Source organism: Balaenoptera musculus, chromosome 8 (assembly GCF_009873245.2).
Source record: "Balaenoptera musculus isolate JJ_BM4_2016_0621 chromosome 8, mBalMus1.pri.v3, whole genome shotgun sequence".
In the NCBI taxonomy this organism is placed as follows: Eukaryota; Metazoa; Chordata; class Mammalia; order Artiodactyla; family Balaenopteridae; genus Balaenoptera; species Balaenoptera musculus.
The window spans coordinates 18,243,274-18,265,963 of NC_045792.1; the positions used below are offsets into that span (position 1 = coordinate 18,243,274).

At 52.8% G+C, this 22,690-nt stretch overlaps 1 protein-coding gene across 1 annotated transcript; it reads right to left on the bottom strand.

The window, feature by feature from the left end:
* Nucleotides 1–9,451: 9,451 nt before the first annotated feature.
* HTR3A (5-hydroxytryptamine receptor 3A) lies at nt 9,452–22,125 on the bottom strand. Its single transcript, XM_036861878.1, has 9 exons — nt 22,059–22,125; nt 19,558–19,724; nt 18,512–18,556; nt 16,476–16,585; nt 14,917–15,086; nt 12,507–12,667; nt 11,975–12,185; nt 11,643–11,864; nt 9,452–9,750 (listed from the first exon to the last, which is right to left on the bottom strand). Exons 1-9 carry the CDS (start codon nt 22,123–22,125, stop codon nt 9,452–9,454), a joined length of 1,452 nt encoding a protein of 483 aa, XP_036717773.1.
* Nucleotides 22,126–22,690: the final 565 nt, after the last annotated feature.

The window sequence follows — 22,690 nt, forward strand, 5'->3', positions numbered from 1 at the left end:
TTTAAATTACCCGTTGTTGGAAAGTGGGAGGGAGAGAGGACAAGGACAGGACGGAGTGACCTGCCAGAAGGGGTTTGGGTCCCCGTCCCTAAGTGGTCTCAGAGGAGAGACCACTGTCACCCCTGCAAGGCAGTCCTGTCCCCAGTACTGAGGGCCTGAGGGCCTGTCCAACATTCCCATTCACTACCGCAGAGACCTAGAGTGACTGTGGACAAGTCATCTCGCCGCCCTGGGCCACAGCATGTTCTTAACCAGCAAGAGCGTGCACGATGGCCTCGCAGGTGCTTCCAGCTCCGCTACTGTCGCCGCTGTCCTCCCAGCGCCTCCACATTCCAGGCACTGTGTTAGGAAGGCGGTGGGGAGGGCGGCTAAGGTTCTGAGAATGGTGGAGAAGATCGTTGCAATTCCACGTAATATGCTGTGGAACAGAGGTATGCGTGGGTGTGATGGATGCTCTAAGAGCTCTCAGAGGAGATGACGTCTGAGCTGCCTCTTGGGGTTGAGTAGGAACTTGCCAGAATGACATACTAGGCAGAGGGACTAGCATGTATAAAGGCCCATGACCAGAGCTTCCTGAGTGGTACACATTGGGGTCCGTGTAAATGGTGCCCCTGGGTTTATGCAGTGCACAACCTGTGCAGCTTGACGCAGGCACCCTATGAAGCTGGGGCCCAGGTGCATGCAGGGGAGGGTGAGGTTGGTCCCAAACCCCAGCAGGCACCGCAGTAGACCTTCAGCTTTGGACCTCTCAACCCACCCCCATTTCCCACCGCCTCCCTTATATCAGGCCCCTTAGGGGTGCTACTGCTTAAATGTGGCCTGGCCCCAGGGGATTTCTGTTCTACTCCCAAACTCTGGGGAACCCCCAGGGAACTGTCAGGAAGCTAGGGAGAGGCCCAAATCCGTTTCCCCCTTCAGCAATACAATTGCTCTTTTTCTTTACTCTGCAGGAGGACATATGGGTTTCCTCCTCCACAAACGGGATGATTAACGAAAAGTAAACTTTTAAGGCAGTGGTTCACCCCGGGATTCCTTGTCAATCCAGCCCCATTTAGCCAACTTCCACCCCCATGGGGCACATCCCCTGCCAGCAGCGCTCCCTCCACACTGCACCCCACCCCACATATAGGCACTAGGCAGCATCTCCTGCTTCGGGGGTGGAGGGAGTCCCCAGGACCTGCCCTTCAGCCCTTCAGATGGTGGGGATGGGGACCCTTGGAGCCCCTCCCGGCCTGCCTCTGCCTGCCCAGCACCGCTTCCTGCTCCAGAGTCAGCCCATCCTTCTTCCTGGGGGCAGGAGGGCAGAGGCCGAGCTAGGACTCCGCATAGCTCTGCTGAGGACATGCGGCATTTGACCCCTGACCCCACAGGAAATCCTTCCAACCTCTGAGGCAAACCTCAGGAGGAAAACCATGACCCCAGAGTGGACAAAAGGCAGCGCTGTGCCTCTCCTCCCCTCCCCCAGCCCAAGAGGGCTCAGCTCTGGAACAGGCAGGAGTGAAAGCATTCGCAGCCGACCAGCCCGGGTCAGGTCTCAGCCACGGAAGCGGCAGGGAATCCATAAAGAGGTAAGGAGCCTGCGTGCATCCTGCTTGCCCGGGACAGTCCATGTGTAGTTAATAATTGCGCCTCCATTTCCAGGACAGAAATGCTCTGGTCTGGCTGATAATTACAGGATCATCCTAGCAGAAAGGGACTCGCGTAGAATCCACACCACCGCCCCCTTCATTCATTCAAATATTGAGCTTCCACCCTGAGCCTGGCACAGGTCTGGCCCTGGAGATGAAGAGGCAGGCAGTCCCGGCCGTGGGAGCTCACAGATTCTGGCAGCTACAGCGCCAAACCAGCTATGGCACAATGTGGAAGTTCTGGGGGCAAGGGATTCATTCTCTTAAAAGATCTGAGGGCTTCCCTGGTGGCGCCATGGTTGAGAATCTGCCTGCCAATGTAGGGGACACAGGTTCGAGCCCTGGTATGGGAGGATCCCGCATGCCACGGAGCAACTGGGCCCGTGAGCCACGACTACTGAGCCTGCGCGTCTGGAGCCTGTGCTCCGCAACAAGAGAGGCCGCGATGGTGAGAGGCCCGCGCACCGCGATGAAGAGTGGCCCCCGCTTGCCGCAACTGGAGAAAGCCCTCGCACAGAAACGAAGACCCAACACAGCCAAAAATAAATAAATAAATAAATAAATTTAAAAAAAAAAAAAGAAAGAAAAAAAGGATCTGAGAAGGTTCACCGAAGAAGTGACATCAGGGGCTTCAATGGCCAATCAGCCTCCTTAAGGCCCCTCCCCCCAGATTCTCCACCCAGCTCCGCAAGCTTACCCTCCCGCCCAGATTTTCCCATGCCCTTTAGGCTGCCTGGGTCTCTCTTATGCCTTACTCCCTGCGCCTTACCCAAACTGGCAGTGGCGGGAGAGGTAAAGAGTAGATTAGGGAAGGGGTTGCAGGTCAGAGCTCCCTTCTGCACAGCAGATGTCTGTTCCCCCCACCGCAGCTCATCCACTCATTTGCCCACTAAATGCCAAGCGTGGACTACATGCCAGCTCAGTGTGAGTGGTGAATAGGATGAGAAATACCGGCCTTTGGGAACTTACAGGCTGGGAGCCAAGATAAATGCTAAACAAATCACCTGACAATAAAGAAATGCATCACACTTCTTGGGAGAGTGAAGAAATGGCGGGGATGGGGGGTTAGCAATGGGAGAAACTCGCCGCTCACCTTCACAAGACTTTTGAGGGGTGAACCTTTCGTGGGAATTTTAAGCCCAGTGACAAACCCATCTGGCAGATAGATTTGAGTTTCATTAGTGAGAGCCAGAAAAATGAGTCCTTGGGTGAAAAGGGCAGGGGGTGGATATGTCAGCAAAGAGAAAAGGACAGAGCACAGAGCTGGAGCCTCAGGCCAAGATGAAGTGTCACCTAGATGGAAAGGCAGGATGTCCTGGACCCTAACCTGGGAAGGTCCTCCAGAGTTTATTCTATCCATCCCCCTGCCTGTACTGCTTTCTCAAAGAGGGTGGATCACGAGAAGGGGGGGGGGTGTCTCTGTTGAAGTCTTCGGAGGGAGATGATTCTGCACCCCATTCTGGGTTTAACACCTCTTGCCTCAAGAAGCCCCAGGAAGATGAGGAAACTCTGGCAGTTGCGGGCGTTGGGGAAGGTGCTGCCTTGGCCTGATCCTATATCTCCTGCCAGGCTGGGGTCCTGGATTCATTGCTTTCCTATCCCCTACCCCTAAGGTCATAAAATAGCTCAAACTCATCACCATAAAGCTATTGCACAAATGAACACTGCCTAATGGAGAGTATTATTTCTTATATAGTGTTAATTAAATAGGTCTGAAATGGACCACGCCTCATTTTTCCTGTGCAAGGGCCTGGCCAGGAAGCTTCTAGATTTACGCATAAAAGCAATAAGAATACTGTAGTTAAAATTTATCAAGCACTTACTTTGTGCTGGACCCTTTACTTGCATTGCTTCTTTTACTCCTCCCCAGAATCCCATAAGGTAGGTATTGTTAGTGTGTCTATTTTACAGTTGAGGAAACTGAGGCACAGAGAAGCTAAGCAACTTTGCCCAAGATCTCACAGGGTAGTAGGCAGAATGATGGCCCCCCTCAAAGATAACTACTTCTTAATAGCCAGAACCTGTGATTATGTTGCATTACAAGGTAAAAGGGTCTTTGCGGTTGTGATGAATTTAAAGATCTTGAGATGGGGGCTTATTCTGGATCATCTGGGTGGGTCCAGTGTATTCACAAAGGTCTTTATAAGGGAAAGAGGGAGGCAAAAGGGACAGAGAAGGAGATGTGATGAAGCAGAGAGATCTGAAAGATATTACACTCCTGGCTTCAAAGCTGGGGAAAGGGGCCATGAGCCAAGGAATACAGGCAACCTCTAGAATCTAGGAAAGGCAAGGAAACAGATTCTCCCCTAGAGCTTCCAGAAAGAACAGAGCCCTGTCGATCCATTTTGGACTTCTGACCTCCAGAACTGCAGGATAATAAATTTGTGTTTTTAAATTGGTAATTTGTTACAGCAGCAGCAGAAAACTAATACGCACAGCTAGCATGGGGCAACAGCAATGTTATGGGTGTTGCCCTGGGATGGGTAAAGATATCATGTCATTAACCTATCATCTCTTCAGTCCTTACCCCAGAGCCACTGGACGAGTGTCTCCCAGGGTCCCGCCTTCCTCATCTAACTACTGACCCCCACGCCCACCCCTACACACACCTCCCCACTCCTGCTCTGGGCAGCCCCTTACTCTCACTCTTCTTTTCCTAGGACCATTGAGGACCATCTCAGAGCCAGTGTGAGGGGGGATGGAGTTGGGGCCCTAGAGACACGGGCAGAAGAGAAAGGCGGAGATTCATCCATGGAACTTACGTGTATGGGTTTTGGGTAAAACAGCTCCTTCACCATCAGGCATCAATATCTTCATCACATAAGCAGAAAGGGGAAAATAAACTAAGTGCTCAGCTTAGTGTGGGGTCCAGGCCTGAGCAAAAAAACAAGAGGGGCCGTTGCTCAGGGATCAGTATTGGCACAGCCTCCGCCCAGAGCATCAGAACAGGGCACCAAGCAGTCTGAAACATGATCCTTAGTGCTGGCCAAAAGGAAGGGGCTGGCCTTGAGAAAAGGGGAATCAGAGGCTCCTGAGGAAGGTTGGGGCATTTGGGGGGGGGAAGGGGGGAGAGAAGGGGGCAAAAAAATGTTGCCTAATCCCCTCGATAGAATAGCTGGACTTTGCTGCCACCTTGTGGACAGAATTTAGAAGGACCGGGTTGTGACTGTCCTTGGCCAAAGTTTGACGTCTTATTCCGGGCCTTACAGGATGGTACTTCTTTCTGAGTCTTGAGGGGGGGATTCGCCCGGGCACATGGAAGTGAGTCCTAGGCTCCCATGGTCCTGGATGTCGTATTCATGATGTGCCCCTCTGCCAGGAGTTTAGGTCTCTTTGCAGACAGGGACACAGGAGGTGGAATTGAATAGGAGAGACCCAGCCAGGATGAGGACGATCCCCCCAAGTTGTGCTCAGTATTCACATGCTTTCCCAGAGGAGGAACTCAAAGCTGTAGTTTTAGGGAGGAACTCTGTACAAAGGAGCCCGGGAATGCACAGGGGCGAGGCCGAGTGGGTAGTAATAAGAGAAAAAGGGGCAGGAAGGTATGGGACGTAGAGATATGAATTCAGCCTGGTGTGGACAGAAATTTATCCCCTGCTGGCCTTATAGTGAATGACCAGCTCACCTCACCCTGCCCATCTCTAAAATGGAGACAACAAGGAAAAGGGAGACGTTCCCACCCATTCAGAATGTGATGTGAGCAGACCAAGGAAGGGCCCCTAAGCCACTAGACATCCCTCTACTCCAGCCTCATGACTTCCCTGGGCTTTGGTCCCATACTGGGAGTGTGGTGCCCCACAGCACCTATGAGCAGGTACTAATGTGAGCCTATTTTTCAGATGAGAAGGTTGAGGCACAGAGGAATTAAGTGCTTGTCCACGGTTTCACAGCTAGCATGTGATGGGGCCAAAATTCAAATCTGGGGTGGCCCACTCCACATGGCACTCTTATATTGTACCCAGTAAATGTATTGCAGAAGGAATGGGAGTGGCCATGCTTCTGGTGTCCTAGCTCTGGCTCCCTCCCAACTCGAGCTTCGACAGTGGAAATTGAGGCAGATCTTCTCCCTGCTCTGCCCCTTCCCAACCTAGATAAAAGTCTTTCTTTAAAGGCTTCTAGGAAATGAGGTTCCATTCCTTCCCTTTCAGACTCCCAATCTCAATTCATGTCAGGAATATGGCTCTCAGGAAGTTCTTCCTGCAGTCTAATCTCCACCCCTCCTCCTGCAGGTCAAGCCCAGATATAAGGTCTCAGATAGGAGAGAGAGAGGATGCGAAGCAGGCTTCTGTTTCCGAGAAGGATATTCTTGGTCTCTAAAAGCAGGGTTTAATTCTCTAACCGTGACAGTCAGGGCTGGCCAATCACAGGCCTTAATGGGAGAGCTTAAATTATAGAGGACCAAGTTAGAGGAAAGAAGAAGAAAAAAAAAAACCAAAAACCCACCCAACTCCCAACCCCTGGTACTGCAGCTGATAGGCAATTATCTGCTGTGTGTGTGCACTGTTCGGGCTCCTGAGTGCTCAGGACGGACAGTGAGGTCCAGGGAGAAGGCCACTGAGTTGGTGTCAGGTCAAGACAATTGAGAGGGGCCCCGTCCAGACCGTTCTCGACTTATTCCCCCCCTCTTCCACCCCTCCACTCCCCTCCAATCAGGGGAGGAGCTGCCCTCTCTTGCCCACCACCCGTCCCCCAACACTCAGAGGAGAGAGGGAGTGATTAGCATGGGGCATTGTCCTCGGATAATGGGCCCCAGCTGCCGCTTGAAAGAAGAGACAAAGCGCCTGACCGCTCCACAAGCATTATCCCCTCGTTAAATCTCTGTTATTAGATTAGATTCAAAACGTATTGATTCAGAGGCTGGAGGGAAGTGAGGGAGGGAAGAAGGAGAATCTGGCTGGGGAATGTTGAACAATACCTCTCCACCGACTCGCCCTCCCCCCTCCCCCACCAGGCAACTGCCCTCCTATTCTCTCAGTGAAATCTCCCCTAAGCCCACATCCTGACTCTGAGCTCAGCTACTCTCCCTAGACCCTCCCAAGAGCCGCGGAATGTCCACTCCTGTGAGGGGCCCTGGGGTCGCTGAGCACAGATGGCCATGGCCTAGGAGGAGAGGCAGCCTCCCTGGGATGGTGGCGGTGGACTCCACAGCTTGGAGCACCATACAGGGCTGGGCGGTTCAGGCTGGGCACTTTCAAGATCTTTAAGGGAGTCTTTTGAGTAGAAATGACAGGTTTGGAAAGCTGCGTGGATGGGAAAGAAGGTGAGAAGTGGGGCTATTCGTAGGTGAATGGAGAAGGCTGCAGGAGAGGAGTGGAGATGAGATAGAGAGAACCAGGATGCTTCCCAGAAGCACTTGTAAAGACATGGGCGATTTCTGGTTTTCCCTCTCTGCCTAGGACACAAGGAGAGGGAAGGAGCTGAAGTGGCAGGAGGAAGGAAGCAAGCAAGTTCTGGGAGAGATAACAGGTGAGAGGGAGCTTCTGGGTGTTCTCATATCCCAGACAGGGTAAAGGTGTCCTTGGGAGGAGCCCAAGATCAATACTGACCGACAGGAGTTAGTACACCGGGGGATCCTCTGGCCCTGGGCCTCAGTTTCCCATCCCTGGGCAGCGCAGCCCTGGATGCTGCATTGATGAGCTGATTGGCTGTGGCTAGTGGAGTGGAAGAGGTTACATGTGGTGGCTCACTCTCGAGGTGGTTGATTGGCTGCCTCGATGCTGGGCTCTGTTACCCCATTGATTGCAGGTGAAGAGTGGGGAGGGGGAGATGGGGAATCAATAGGTTGATTAGTATCTTACGAGCTCTCTGGTTGGACACTTTGTCAATAGCCATCCACTTACTGATCAGTGGTGCATCGACAGTTCCAGACTGTCCAGCTTTCTCTCTCTCTCTGGCCTGAGACATGAGAATCACCCAGCAGCATGACTGGCCCAGCAGGGCCAAGTGGAGAGTGGAGTGGGACAGCTTTGATCCCAAGACCAGGCTCCCAAGTATGGGCTGCCAGGACCATCTTGAGAGAGTCGGGATGAACAATCATCATCTTTCGCCCAACCTGCACTTAGCAGGAGGCAACAGTTGTGAATGGGAGCCAATCTCCAGCCCCACGGTCTCCTGCTTTTTGCTGGGAAACCCTGATACCCTGATACAGAAATCCTTAACTAATATCAAGAGCACATATGTCTGAGTTCGGAAGTAGCAGATGAAACCTCATTCCAGGTCAATTTAGGAACCAGCAGCCGGTTAGACAATATTTAATGAGTTCTTTCGGCATGCTGGGGAAACTGGGGTGAGAAGAAGTTCAGAGAAGCTAAACCAGACGAGCCTGCCTCCTCAGCCTCTAGGCTTTTCCAGACATGAAGCTCTCAAGGGCCTAAGGTTCTGCCCTCCATCCAGCTTCACTGGATGGTCTACAAACTAGAGCTGCAGAGTGTGGGATCAGGGAAAGTATAGGTTCAGGTGATCCATACTGAATCCCTTGTAGTTGACCAGCCTGAAACCACTCATCCCAGGTATTTTGGGGGGTCCTTTTCTTTCCGCCTGGTAGAATTCAGTCCTTAAGAGACAGGCACCCCAAGACAGGGAAAGACATAAAGCTGGAATGAGAACGGGAGAACCAGAGAAAGCCTCAAGCAAACATGGCAAACGTGAAGCCATCATTCTTGGGGGTTCTGGCATTCCTTTCCTCTGAATGCTTGTTAGGTGGATGGAGTGGTAGAGTTGGAATGCTCCTTAGCATGTCTTAAATCCTGATGTGTGGGAGAGGGGCCGGGATCTGAGATGCAAGATCAAAGACCATGCGCCAGCCTCTGCCTCCGTCATGGTCCTGCTTTCTGGTGGATGTGCGAGGGGCCGGCTGCGGAGAGTTCCCAAAGGAGAAACATAAACTCAAGACTCAGCAGTGTCTGCTTTCAAACACCAAACCAGTGGGTGCTGGCTGTGGTGCCGATGTTCTTGCAAGGAGAGAGCTGGCTTCCAGCTTCACCAAGAGACTGTGAGCGCAGAATGATAACAGGACTGTGTAGACCCTGCCAGCATCTTTCCAGGAGGTCACAGAACTGAGCATCCTTCTCCCCACCTCCGCGTTGCTAAGTGTTCATGGTCCTGACCCTCACACCTTGAATCCCACCTCCTACTGTTTCTTTTTCAGAACAGCCACCGTTCGGTCACTTCTTAATTCCTTGGGGCAGAGCATCATACATCTGAAACCACAGATAATTCCCCAACTTCATTTCCACCAGCAGCTTCAGACCTCATCTTCCACCCACCCAGCTGCTGACAAATGGTCAAGAAGAGAATTTGGGGCTCATAGTATTTTATTACCCCACCCCCCATCGGATGGATGTTCAGGGAAGTGGCCACAGGTGAAGCGAACAGGGAGACATTAGGGTCGGATAAACCTAATGCAGAGTTATCAGGCCCGTGTGGTAGAGAGCTGGTTTACCTTCCATCTCAAAACAAGGCTGAGGGAGTGAGCAGAATTCCAAAGTGCCAATTCAGGGGAGTGCCAATGGGGAAATTGAGGCTTGATGCTTGGATAGAGTGAAGTCAGGGCATGCGTGGGTTTCTTCTGATCTAAGATAGTGTGTTTTAAAGCCATAATGGGCCTGTAGGGGCGTGGAGGAGGATGTAAGAGCCTTAAACACCAAGTTTTTAGGGGAAGGGTTAAGGCCCTGGTTGGGGATTGCTGAGAGACTTGGCATCGGAAACAGGCATGGAACTGTTTATGTGTTTTGAGAACGTCCCTGGCATCCCCTGGGCCCTGAAATTCCCCCATCCCCATCCTAACCAGCCTCATTACCCACCCCCTACTGGGCTGGACCCACTCAGGAATACTGCCAGATGGACCAGAGCGTGACCAGGGTGACGCTGTAGGCCAGCACCGCCAGCAGGTAGATGCGGAAGAGCAGCTTGTCCAGCACGGAGCCCACGCGCAGCCAGTCCCGGGCCACCTCTCGGCTCTCCTCCCGCTTTTCCAGGAAGTGCCGGATGGAGGTCAGCTCCTGCAGCAACCCACGCACCGCCAGGGAGGCCTCCCGCGGCGGTGGGGGAGGGCTGCCACTGCCCCTCGGGGTCTTCTCCAAGTCCCGGGATCCCCCCAGATGGTTGCAGTGGTTTGTCATGTCTAGAAGAAGGGCAGAGTGTTGGCAAAGGAGGGAGGCCCAGCAGCCTTGCTGGAACACTGACCTTTATGTTTCTAAGGCCTCAGACATTTTTCTTATGTATAATCTCAGACCAAAAAAGTACAGAGAATAACTTACGTATTTGTGTACCCACCATCCAACTTAAACAAATAAAGAAAGCCAGTACAGGGACTTCCCTGGTGGCGCAGTGGTTAAGAACCCACCTGCCAATGCAGGGGACACAGGTTCGAGCCCTGGTCCGGGAAGATCCCACATGCCGCGGAGCAACAAAGCCCGTGTGCCACAACTACAGAACCTGTGCTCTAGAGCCCACAAGCCACAACTACTGAACCCGTGCACCACAACTACTGAGCCCACGTGCCACAACTACTGAAGCCCGCACACCTAGAGCCCGTGCTCCACAGCAAGAGAAGCCACCGCAATGAGAAGCCCGCGCACCACAACGAAGAGTAGCCCCTGCTCACAACTAGAGAAAGCCCGCGCACAGCAAGGAAGACCCAATGTGGCCAAAAATAAATAAATAAATAAATTTTAAAAATAAAATAAATAAAGTATGGTTCATTAAAAAAAAAAAGCCAGTACAGTTGAAGATCCCTGTATACCTCTCCTTAGTCACATCCTTCATTCCCTCCCCACATCACCAAGATCACGAATTTGATATTTATCTTTCCTATGCATTTTTTTAACCCGTGGGCTTTCCCTAGCAATTTGATATCCATTATTTCATTTGAGCCTCCCAGCAACCCCATAGAGAGGCAGAGTAAGAGTAATTACCAACCACACTCTTCATATGAAGGTGCTAAATCTCAGAGAGGTTAAGTGACTAGCCTGTGGTGACACAGTTGGAGCATCATTTAAAGGGGAGGCCACCAAGGCCCAGGTATCTGGACTCCAAATCCACTGCTCTGTCCACTACATCGTATTGCCTCACTGCCCTCCTCTCCATGACTTCGAATCCTTCTAGACCAGAAAATACACCTTCGGATCACTACCTTCCCCAGGTGAGCAGTTGAATTAGGTATTAGGCTGTTGCACGAGCTCATGATGAGATGGTCTTTGATTAACCAAACATCTTCTTTAAAAGGCCTGGCCCCAGCCAGGAGGAAGACACAAAGGAGGGGAGTTGGGTGGAGAGTTTAAAACACCAGCTTAGAGTCAGGTGGGCTTGGGTTCAAATTATGGTTTCACCAGGTCCTGGCTCTGTGACTTAGGGCAAGCTATTTGGCTTCTCTATGCTTCTGTTTGCTGTTTGAAAAATTAGAGTGAAGATCCTATTGAGGTGCCATGACAATCACCTGTGATAATGCACGGACAATGCTTTGCACCCCCCTGGTAAAGTGCTCAAGAAATAAACCAGCAAACCAACCACCACCACCACCAACAGCAAGGATGACAAATTCCTCAGGGGCATGAGGAATTTAGTGTCCCTCTGTGCCCTGTCTCTCTGCCTCATAGGTGTTTGAAATTCTGATGGACCTGGTCTTTGGCTGATTCTAATGAGAGAGTGTTGGGAACCCAGGTGCAGTGCTGAACCCCATGAGGCTAGCTGTCCCATAAGTGCCCGAGAGGCATCCATTCGACCCCCCCACCTCGGGATCCATCTCAGGAGAGGCCACCCTCAGCCCAGAGGTCTCGGCTCCTGACCTGCTCAGCCTCTGGGACTCCTAACCCCTCTCCGTCCCCACCTGGCATGATGCGCGAATACCAAGGTGAGGAAAGGGTTTGATTGATGCCTTTGGCTGAAGTCCACCGTGGGTTCTCTGTGCAGGATGGTACCCAGTTCCCAGGCCCTGCCCGGGCTCTCTGGCCCAGCTAGCCCTCCAGAGAATCCCCCCCATGTCCCTGCATCCAGGCCAGAAGTTCCCTCTGTCACCTGAGCAGTCATCGGTCTTGGCGGCCTGGGAGGTGGCTGGGGGCCTCCGGGAAGTGGACTGTTCCCCTGGGCAGAGGAGCAGGGCGACTCTCTCCAGGACCAGGCGCCGCAGCCAGGCGGGCACTGGCTGCTGCAGGTCCTGCTTGTGTACAAGCCGCACGATGAGGATGGTCTCGGCCAAGCTGATCACCAGAAGAGCCATGCACACGACGAAGTAGACACCTGTGCACCCCGGGGTGGGGCGGGAGTGGGGGACACACACGGGAGGTAGGAGAGGGCCGGTTCCTCCGTTCCTCGGCCGCGCTGAGCTCTTCCCCGGGAGCGGGCCTTACCGATGAGGGGCGTGCCGATGGCCGTGGCCGGCAGCGTGTCGGACACAATGATCAGGAAGACCGAGTAGCCCAGGAGGAGCGTGATCTTGAAGGAGACCCTCTCGCCACTGTCCGGGGGCAGGTAGAAGCCTACGATGTCCATGACCATGAGGAAAATACTGGGCAGCAGCAGGCTAACTGCATAGAATAGGGGCCGCCGGCGGATGACCACCTGGGACCAAGAGAGGAGCTCTGGGGGAGCCGGGAGCAGACGGGTCCTGCACCCAGGAACCACCACCCCATCCCAGACCCCCCTGCTTCGTGGTGCTTCCAGCCTGGATTGCTCGGAGAAGGAGATGGGCAGACCCCATATTCCACCTCCAGATCCAGGCTTGCGGCTGTTCAGGAAAAGTAAAGGACAATTCAGTTGTGTTTCCCCACCTGCTTCATTGAGGGAAGAGTGTGAGCTGGGAAAAGGGCTATGCCTCCTGAAGTCTACCTGGGTGTGACTTTATTCATTGTTTTACCCACATCCGCTTCCTGTCCGACTCACATAGAACTTCATCTCTGCGTAACAGTCGCTGCTTTCTATACTGAACTCCTGAAACTGGGTCAGCACCCCCAGCAGCTCCCACTCGCCCTGGTTCATGAAGATGCTCCTGTCCAATTTCACCTTTTCCGGCAGGCGCCACAGGGAGATGTTGATGTCCTGGACTGAGAGAGGAGAAATCAAGCAGCTTTGGAGTCTGGGCCAGGGGTGTGCCTGTGATGGTGGGGCAGCACCCATATGGCGTGGCTCAAGCCTCAGCTCTTAATCTTCAGACTCAGTTTTCTCAGCTATACGATGAGGTAATAGTGCACACTGTACCTGTCTGTGCAGTGGGGCTGTAACAAGGGAGACGAAGTCTTGGATGGAAACACAGCAAAATGCGAAGAACCAGCGAACCATTTATTAGGAAGCTCTCTCCTCTCTCTGTTTCTGTTTCTGTCTTTGTCTCTGTCTCTCTCTGTCTTTCTCTCTCTCTGTCTCTGTCGGTCTTTCTCTCTCTCTCCCACACACACACACACACACACAGCCTGTCAAGCACCTTTCTAGGTTTCCTGTTAGAATTTCTCATTTAGGCAATGAGTAAGAGTCAGCTTTCGTCACCTTTGCCGTGACAGAGCTGCCTGTCTTTAAAGGTGCATTAGGAAAATAAGCAAAACCCTCACTTATAGAACAGCAGTTATACTGCTCTGTATCAGTACTAGAGAAACAGATATACATATGCACAAAAGGACAGGAGCATCCAGTGCAGCAAAATATTGGGAAAGATCTAAATGGCTACCAATCAGGAAAATGCTTAATGAAGTATTATGCAGTCCAAATCATAAGCTATTCTACAGCAGTCAAAATTTATGAGGAAGAGCTAAATCTGCACTAACTTGGAAAAATGTCCAAGACCTGTTGTTGAGTAAAAAGGCTCAGATATCAGTATATAATAGAACATGAAATATTTTACATTTATGTAAAATAAAAACCTATAAGGCAATTTCTAGGCACTTTCCATAGATGTGTATGTATGTGTATATATTCAAAAGATAGAGTAGGATCTGGAAGAACATATTATGTGAAGTTTATACTGATAAAAATTGTTAAGTCTTGGTGTGGGGAGTTGTTGGTAAGAGTTTGGGACTGAGAGTAAAGGTCAAAGATCAAAGATTATTTGTAATTACGGCTTTAAAAAAATTTTTTTTTGCTGCGCTGCGTGGCATGCAGGATCTTCGTTCCCCGACCAGGAATTGAACCCCTGCAGTGGAAGGGCAGAATCTTAACCACTGGACCGCTAGGAAGTCCCTGTAATTACGGCTTTTGTTCAAGGGAGTTAGGTATTACCTTTGCCATTTACAGTAATGCAATAAAGTCAGGATAGAACTGGAGGATGCCTTTTTGCAGTAGGGCAATTCTCACTTCACTAGACCATACTGGGCACCTAGCGTTCGTCCACTCAATAAAAGTTTACCAAGCATCTTCCTTTGGGCCAGGCACTGCCCTGGGGATCTAATGGTGGATAGAAATCATGTCGCTGCCCTCTCTAAGTTTCTATCTGGAGGAGTAGACGTTGAACAAGTCCTTACAAGTGACTAGAAGTGGGGAGAACAGGAGACTATGAAGTTGAGTGCTGCGGATGCCTCGTCTGGGGGATGAGAGGGGGTTTCCCTGGGGAACGGACGGGGACACTGTGATTAGGAGAAGTGTGGAGGAGTTGGCCCAGCTGGAGGGGGGGGCAGTGGGGCAGAAAGAGGAAAGGGGGAGGGAGGGGGAGGGGCACGTTGGCCTAGGAGAGGAAGCGGCATGTGAGTAAAGGAAAGAACAAGGGGCTCTGGGGCCCAGGAAGGCAGGCAGCTGGGCTGGGGAGCGCACACCAGGTGAGGCCGGAGGGGTGGCCACACTTTGCAGGGGTCTCTCGGCCAGGTAAGAGATTTGGATTGTGTCCCAGGGAAGCAGACAGTGACGTGATCAGATCTGCATTTTCATGAGATCTCCCTGGCTGCTGTGAGGAGCGTGAATGGCGGGGAGGGAGGAAGAATGAATGGGTGGGTACAGCTAGGAGGCTACTGCAAAAACCTGGGCAGGAGATGAGGGTTGCTTGCCCTGGGGGAGGGTCCATCAGTGGAGGAGTGGTTGGATTTGAAAGACATTTCGTGCCAGATCCTACTTGTGATATTGGGAAAGAATTGTCCCTGAGCATCTTGCCGTCAGTTTACACTGTCTCATTCAATCCTTATGACAACTGAGGGAGGCGACAAGGGCAACAATGGTAGTGCCATTTGGAAGATGAGGAAACAGGGGCTCAGCAACATTAAAAAACAAGGGGTGATCAAGTTGGAGGAGGGAGACTGCATCCTAGGGTGTGCTCCTCAAGCAGGCACCCCGGGCGCCCCCAACATGTGCTCCCGCCTCCCGAAGCCCACAGACTCACTGGTGTGCAGCCAGCTGGTGAAGGTCAGTGAGCAGTTCTGTACATCGAAGGGGAAGTTGTAGATGTCGAGGCTACAGGCGGTCACCACCTGGAGGGGCTTGTAGTTCTGGACCTCTCCATGATGCTGGACATACACGTACGGGATATTTGGAGACTTCCCCACGTCCACACTGGCCAGGGAAGAGGGGTCGGTTTGGGACTCAAGAAGCAGGTCAAGCCGTGGGAGTCTGAAGGTCTCTGAGCTACTCGGCAGGGAAAGAAACGCAGGGAGGGTCTAGGCAGCAAGACAACCTGGCGGTTTTGTCTGGCCTCCGTTTTTCCAAGCTTCTTATCTATCTTAGGTTTCCTCACCTGCCATTGCCAAGGCCACTTTCCAAGCGGTAAAGGGCATTTCTCATTTATTCCTCTGGCAACCTCGCCACAAAAGGCAGGCCAGGACCCCCAAGCCACGGGTTGTAAGGAGAATGCCCAGCTGTCCCCATGTGCCCCCCACCCGGGCTGGGCTGACCTCAGCCCCCAGGATCGCCAGCCCGATGGTGACGGGCAGGCTTGGTGGGAGAGCAGGACCTTGGGTTCCATCCCTAGAAGTCCTGTGAAATGAAAACCATCATTTCCGGAGTGGGGCAGGGGGGAAGGAACTGGCAAAATCAGTGAGAAGAATTGGAACAAAACAGCAAAGTCCTGCAAACTTCATCCCATTCTCTCAGCCAACCCCAGGCCGGGCTCTCCCAAGCAACCACTGCGGCTGAGCCTCGGATCCTGAGCCTGCAGCCTTCTGTGACATCAGGTTGAGAGATGAGAAGTCAAGACCAAGGCTACGTCACTGTTTAAGCTGGAGATCCAGCCAGAAACTGGGGCTCCCCAATCCCTCCAGCCTGAGCTATGCAAGGCTGGGGCTCTGAGTCAGCTGCCTCCCCAAATAACAAGGTGAATGGCATCCCCTGGAATTGGGTGATGCGGGGGGTACTGAGTGGAGGGCAACTGGCCCCCGCCACCTTCTCCTTCTGTGCGTCTCCCCAGCCATCTTCCCAGACCTTGGATTCAGAAACCCAGGCAGTGGAGCCTGAAGAATGGGGAGAAGGAATGCTGGCAGATGGGAATAAAGGCTAGTGGGACCCACTTCATATCGGGGGTGCAATTTGTGGCCAGTGAGGCACATGTGTGACTTGAAAGTTTGAGTGTCTCCCGGCCCCAAATCTCCTTCGTGACCAGGAGCAGTAACCACCGCTAGCACTTCATTCCTTTCAGTAATATAACTGTCCCTTTTAAAAACGCAGCCGTCACTCATTAGACTATTATGATTCAGTGTGGATTTATTCACTGGCCTCCCTTCCCGGGGAAGGGGGCCCTTGGACCAAGAAGTGCAGAGTTTCCACATCAGACTTAGAAAAAGAGGAGTTTTCTAAAAAGAAAAGAAAGGGAGAAAAAAGACAAAGGGGAATTGGGGCCCGATTTAACTTTACCTATGGTTCCGCAGGTCTAGTGGGGCATCTCAAATGCAACAGCAGTGATCCTGTCTCCCGCCCCCTGGCTGCCCAGCATCTGATGACAGTACTCACAACTCGTTGATGAGGATGTCTGGGACCCAGATGCTGTCCGTGGGGATGGACAACTTGGTGATGTTGTCAAAGTCCTCAGGGTTCCACTGGAGAAACTCATCAGTCCAGTACTAGGGGAAGAACAGGAACGGTCACAGGCTACTCCGTCCGTCTCAGGCCGAGTCGTCCGCAACTCAGGCCAACTTCACCACTTGGAGCCCAGGCAACAGGTGGGCATCTTCTTGGGAGAATCTGGGTGTCAGTGGCACCCAGACCACTCAGCGGTACCCAGAAGTCCCCCCACCTCTGTACTCACACATCCCTACAATGTGAATACAATGCAGCCTCTCCCTGGGAAGGTATTCAATCATTTCTAATGTTATAAACTCCCTAGCCACCAACTGAGGGATCTTAGACAAATTGCTTCTTGGGTCTTGATCGGCGCATATGTAAACAGGGATAATAGCATGCACCTCACAGGGTAGAGATGGTTATTACTAAATTTCGATCAATGCCTCCTCCACTATCCTGCCAGAATGACTGATCTAAAATGTAAATTTCATCACGTCACTCCTTTGCTTAAAACTCTTCAGTGGTGTTCCACTGCCGTTAGGATCATGGGCAGCAAAGGCCCACCTGATCTGGTCTCCACCTGTCTCTCCAGCCTCATTTTTCTCGCCGTGGCTCTCTGTGGAGTCTACACTCCAGCCACATGGAATTAAACATTGTCAAAACCTCCGCATCGCTGCATATCCTGCTCCCCCCATACTGCAGTCCTGTCTTCTTTATTGAGGTGAGTCTTACTCATCCTTCCAGATGTAACCAAGGAATCTGTCTGTTTCCTTCTCCAGGAGCCTCCCATGACCCCCACTCCCCAGGCTGAGTTTAGTGCCTCTTCTTTGCTCCCACAATTGGCATCTTTTCTTTGCTGCACAGGAGCGGCTATCTTGCTGCGTTGCATTGCCTGTTCACGTGTCTGTGGCCTCCACTAGTCTGTGAGCTCACTGTGGGCAGGGCCTGAGTCTAATCTGGTGCCTTAGCACAGCTGCTGGTACATAGTAGATTGGCATCTCCTACTGCTGGAGCAGACAAGTGACCCTAGAGGTCCAGAGGTGGGACTTAAGCCAGATGTCCCGGGAAAGGAGCCCCAGGATGCCTGTTCTGGCTTGGGTCCCTCTCCTGGGGCAGGTGTGCTGTGTATTAAGAGATCTCTCTAAGGCAGAAAGGGAGCAGGATGTCAGGAATCAGCATTCTGGCTTCTTCCTCCACCCCTCTCCCTGTCCCATGAGGAGCGGGAGGGATTTAACAGAGACCCACATACACCAGGTGTGTCCTCAGAGCCTCTCTCAGGTTTGACTTCTAGGAACTGTCCCCCGCCTCCTGCTGTCCTCTCTTCAGCCACTTTGGTGTCCCCTCCTGCTCTGATGTCTCCCCCACAGCCTCAGGGGCTGCCAGAGCAGGACCAGCCTGTGGACCGCGGCCCATGCTGTCTCCTGCCCTCCCCCGCCAGCTCCAAGCCAGAAATGCTTCCAAGGCCTCACCAGTGCCTGAGTGATGCCCGCCGGAAGCTGGAAGAGCGGGCACATGGCCGGGGATGGGAGGACCAAGTGGACGGAATCATCCTGTTTCAATCTCCCAATCTGGTTGTCGTTCAACTTGGCTTTAATAGAAGGAAGAACTTTCTAGCAATTAGAGCTGTTTGAAAGCGAAGTGACTGCCTTCTGAGCTACCAGTCACCGAGGTGCTTGAGCAACAGACGTGGGAAAAGCACTTGTTTGAGATGCTGTGAAAAACTTCAGAAACCAGAGGGGTGTGGAGGATTTCTCCTCCGCCAATCTTTAAGCCGCCTGCTATTCCCAGTCCTGAGGGTAGAGGGGTCCAGATCCAGGAGATCCTGGATCTCGTGAGTGTGCCTCCCACCTCTTCCCTCCCCTCCCCTCCCCTCCCCAAGGCCTCTGAGATCCTGACTCCTTTGAGATGGAGGAGCCCCTCCAGGAAGGGAAAGTCCCAGTCCGAGGAAATGGGGGTGGGGGAGGGGCAGGGGCTGGTCAGCTCACCTGCCGGTACCAGATGTACGTGGTCAGCACCTGATTCTTCTCATCCTGTGGAAAGAACGGGAGCTCAGCCTAGGTGGCCCTGTGGGCTGTGGGCCCTTTGCACACACCAACCCCAACAGGAGCTGCTGCTCTGTGTCTCTGTTCCATTGGGAAGTGAGAGTGAGGAAATGAGGTGGAGGAAAAGGGGTGAGCCAGGAAAAGTTGGTCTTTTACTAGGACACACCTAGAAAGAAGTCCAGTGATTTCTTTTTTAACATCGTGTGTGTGTGTGTGTGTGTGTGTGTATCTTCTATTCTGTTGTGTATATTTTACATATACATTGATAATAACACAATAGAAGATAATGATAGAAGACATATAACAGCATCATATGGATGTATATCTGTACATTTATATATATGTATCTATCTCCTACTCTAGCATGAAGTCAAGCTGTACAAAACCACATAGAATGAAAAATCCATCACTATCCCTCCCTTCTATCCAATTCCCAAATTCCCTTCCTGAAACAGCTCTAGTAGAGACAGCCAGAGAAGTCCGTTCCACCCATCCTACCCCAGCGCAGTGCCCTGCCTCTTGCAATTGCCCTCTCATTTATCTCTGCCCAATGTCCGACCTCCTCGGCTGGGCAGTGCACCCCACCCTACTTCAGTAACTGATTAATTGATTTATTTATGATTAATTCTTCAACAACGATTTAGTGACACCCGCCATGTACCAAGGACATGTGTAAGACAGCAAGGGTGTAGACAGCAAGGGTGTAGAGACGAATAGGACAGTGTGAACCCTCACACAGCTCACACAGGTAGGTACGATTGTGAAAACCGCATGCGCTGAGTGACCTGCTGGCTGTAGGGTACAGGAGAGGCAGCCATGAAGGTGACCCCAGTTTTCTGGTTTGGGCAGCTGTCCTGAGCCGTGGTGCCAGAGCACAGGTACTGGGGGCGCTTGAATGCCCACCGTGTTGCCTGGGGGTGACTTGGTCTCACATGGTCTCCCACCCAGAAGGTCCACCTCTGAGCCGGGCAGTGGGGCCAGGCGCTCACCACGTTGAGGATGGCATAGACGATGACATCAATGGACACCGTGGTCAGAGTCCTCCAGTCCCGCACAGGCCGCACACCCTTCTTGTAGTTGGCCAGGAGGTGATCCGACAGCCGCAGCAGAGCTGGCCTGGAGGCGTCCCGGGCCTGGGGGCCCCGCCTGTGCTTGGCTGGGAAGGAGAACAGTTCAAATCAGACAACAGAGCCTGAGTCTCCCTGGCCAGTTCTCTGGCCCTGGTTTGAAAGCCATTAAAAGGAAAGTGTCCCCACCCTTCCCAGATACTCCCACAGACTGAAATGCCCATCACTAGAGCGTTTGATCTGCAGAGATTCCTGCCCAAATCCAAAGATATTGTCTCCTAAGGGTAACCTAGGCACCCATTTACATGAGAAGGGAAGCTGGGCTGTGAAAGCAGGTGCCACAAGACAGGTGAGGTCTCAAGTAGGCCAAGGGCTGAGAAGGGTTGAGAGAAGCTGCCTGCCCAGAGGAGGTGGGCCCATGGGGCCCTGCATGAGGGGCTCTGGGAGATAAAGGGGAGCTGGCCCTCGGGTGTGATACTGGAAAGTGTGGCCCCAAGTGCACAATTTCTAAGCCCAATGGTCTGCCGAGGGTCAGCCTCAGCCAAGGTCACATCTCAGTGTCTGCATAGATCATTGTCCCCTTGACCCCAGCCCGCAACTGGTAAGGAGAAAAGGGTGGGCATCCAGTGAACATGGACATTCCTTCTCCCTCCTGCAAAATCTACCCCGAGGAGATCCCTGCCCCCTCTCCACACTCACAGAAACTCCTGGGGAGGGTTTGCCAGGCCTCCTTCTAGGGTAGCTTTATGGGCAGGTTTGATGGGGTTAGGAAGAGGGCTGGGCTGAGGTGTGGAGGAAGCGAGGAGAAACCAAACGGTCCCCAGAGCAGGAGGCCTGCAAAGATAAAACAGTGAAACCCCAACCCCTAGGCCCTAGCCCCGCTCTCTGGGGATTTCATGAGCACCTCAGTTGTCCGTCTGGGAAACAGTAGAAGCACCTCCTGAAAGGTGCCAGAAATATGAAGGTGAAAGACGGGGTCGGGGAGGGGAGCAACTTGGAGGACCGGGGCACAGGCTGCAAGGCCATGAGGGGCTGGCAGGGGGAGACCAGGGTCTTTCACAGACCAGGGGCCAGCAGGCCCGGCTTTCTCTCGACAAGGCTGCTTCTTCTCCCGTCTCATCTATCATGTGTGGGCCTCTACGGCAACTTGGTCCTGCAGACCCCCCTTCCTGCCCCTCACCCACCTGCCCCTGATACACTTTCAGCTTCCCTCAGAAAAGGCAGAGAAGAGCAGAGAGAAAGACAAGAGGACATTTAGTGAGTGTCCCCTTTGGAAAAATATCAATGAACATACTGTTCATTTCAGTCTTAGGAGAGGCCCTTGGAGTGAGTATCATGACACCCCATTTATAGATAAAGAAGGTAAGGCTCAGAAGCCTTGGTGAGGCTCCCCAAGGCTCAGAAAGATGAGTACTGTGCCCTGCAAGGGAAGGAACTGAAATTCAAACCCAGGTCCCTGTGTGTCTTCACTACACGACAGCCCAGATCCTATTGTCTGGGACTCTGATCTCTTTGGACAGAACAAGTCTGGGCCCTGAAGGCCTCAGAGCAAAGGACCAACGCTGGGAGGGACAGAGCTTCTCTTCAGCCAAGGAAACCCCAGACCACAGTCCTAACTTGCAGCCCAGGCTTACTCATCCCACTGAGTTTCCCCAAATGACAGCTCATGGGAGGAAAACCATTGTGCCCAGAAGCCCTTCAGATCCGTCCAATTAAGCACATCCTAACTGTGCCCCAGCCCCAGCTTCAACCCAGCTCTGGATGGAGAGAAAATCTTCCCAAATGGGGAACGAATATTGTCTGCCGCAAAAGGAAATGGATCCTTTTGTGACCAAAACACCCTGTGTCCCCAGGAGGCGGAAAGGGATGGGTGGGGGAATGCAGAGAGAAGTTTGGTGCTATTAGAGGTTAGCCCTGGAAGGAACTTTAGAGAACCCGTGCAACGAAAGCAGTGAAGCTGGGGAAAGATGATGGCATTCATTCTGGTCTCCACTCTACTGCTAAGGAGCTGTGTGACCTTGAGTGAATTACTCCCCATCTCTGGTCCACAGCATTCCCAGTTATAACAAGAAAGGATGGACCAAATGAGCTCAAAGTTCCCTTGCAGCTGCCCTTCGATGAGTTTGGGGGCAGGGCAAAAGAGAGGAGCCCCTATCCCATGCCCGTCTAAGCATTTCCCACACAGCTCAGGGCCCCTCTCTGCAAGCCCTGCTCTCACCTGACGTTCAACATCCCCAATTTCTAGCTGGATCCCCGTGTGTTAAAATCCTCTCATGCTCATATGCAGTAAGATCCCCAACTTTCCTGTAGCCCCACCCACTCCAAAACCCTCTTTCCCTCAACTTTTGGAGGAGCCAAGCATCCCCTATCCCACCTCTGTAGCTGCCAGCCAGGTCCTGCGTGCTTTCCCACTGTCTCCTTACCTTCTCCCTGTGCCAGGAGCGTGGGCAGAAGCAAGGCAAGCAGCGCCTGCGGCACCCACGGCAGCATGGCGAGCTACTCGCGGTGTCGGATGCCTCCAGCGGCCTTCAGGGTGAGCCCTGCTGAGGACCAGCCCGCCTGCCCTCTGCCAGCCTCATATCCCAGCCAGCCTGCCTCTCCCAGCTGGTTGCTCCCTTCACCTTCTGAGGCTGCAGCCTCGCACTGCCCCGGCCACCAGGGCTGGGAAGCCGCCAAGTTATCCTGCAATCAGTCCTTCAGCCGGATCAGGTTTCAGGGCGGGGAAGGAAGAAGAGGGAGCCAGTGAGAGGGGAGCCCACCGGGCTGATGTCATGCGGCCAGAGCTCAGTCCACCCATTCAGCCGGGTGGCCTGGCCAAGTTCCCCAAGGAGCAACTTGGTGTCCGGGGGCTGCAGGAGCTCCTGGAGCAAGGGTGCAGCCTGTCCGCTGGGAGGTGCTTTAGGCTGCTGCCTTCATTTATGCCCGTCGGTAGCATCGGGCTGGGGCAGGGTGGGGTGGGGTCCGAGAAGCAGGAAGACCATGCTTTAACTCCACAGGTGACACAGTGCCCCTAGCTAAGCGGGTGACTGGGCATTATCATTAAAGAGCAAATACA

What these genes read in the sequence shown, in the direction of transcription:
- HTR3A (XM_036861878.1), bottom strand. Translation starts at nt 22,125, where the DNA reads ATGCTGCCGTGGGTGCCGCAGGCGCTGCTTGCCTTGCTTCTGCCCACG. An exon ending in CATCGGCACGCCCCTCATCG is followed by an intron (nt 11,865 to 11,974) that starts GTAAGGCCCGCT and finishes CGGGGTGCACAG; the next exon opens with GTGTCTACTTCGTCGTGTGC. An exon ending in CAAGACCGATGACTGCTCAG is followed by an intron (nt 9,751 to 11,642) that starts GTGACAGAGGGA and finishes CCCTTCTTCTAG; the next exon opens with ACATGACAAACCACTGCAAC.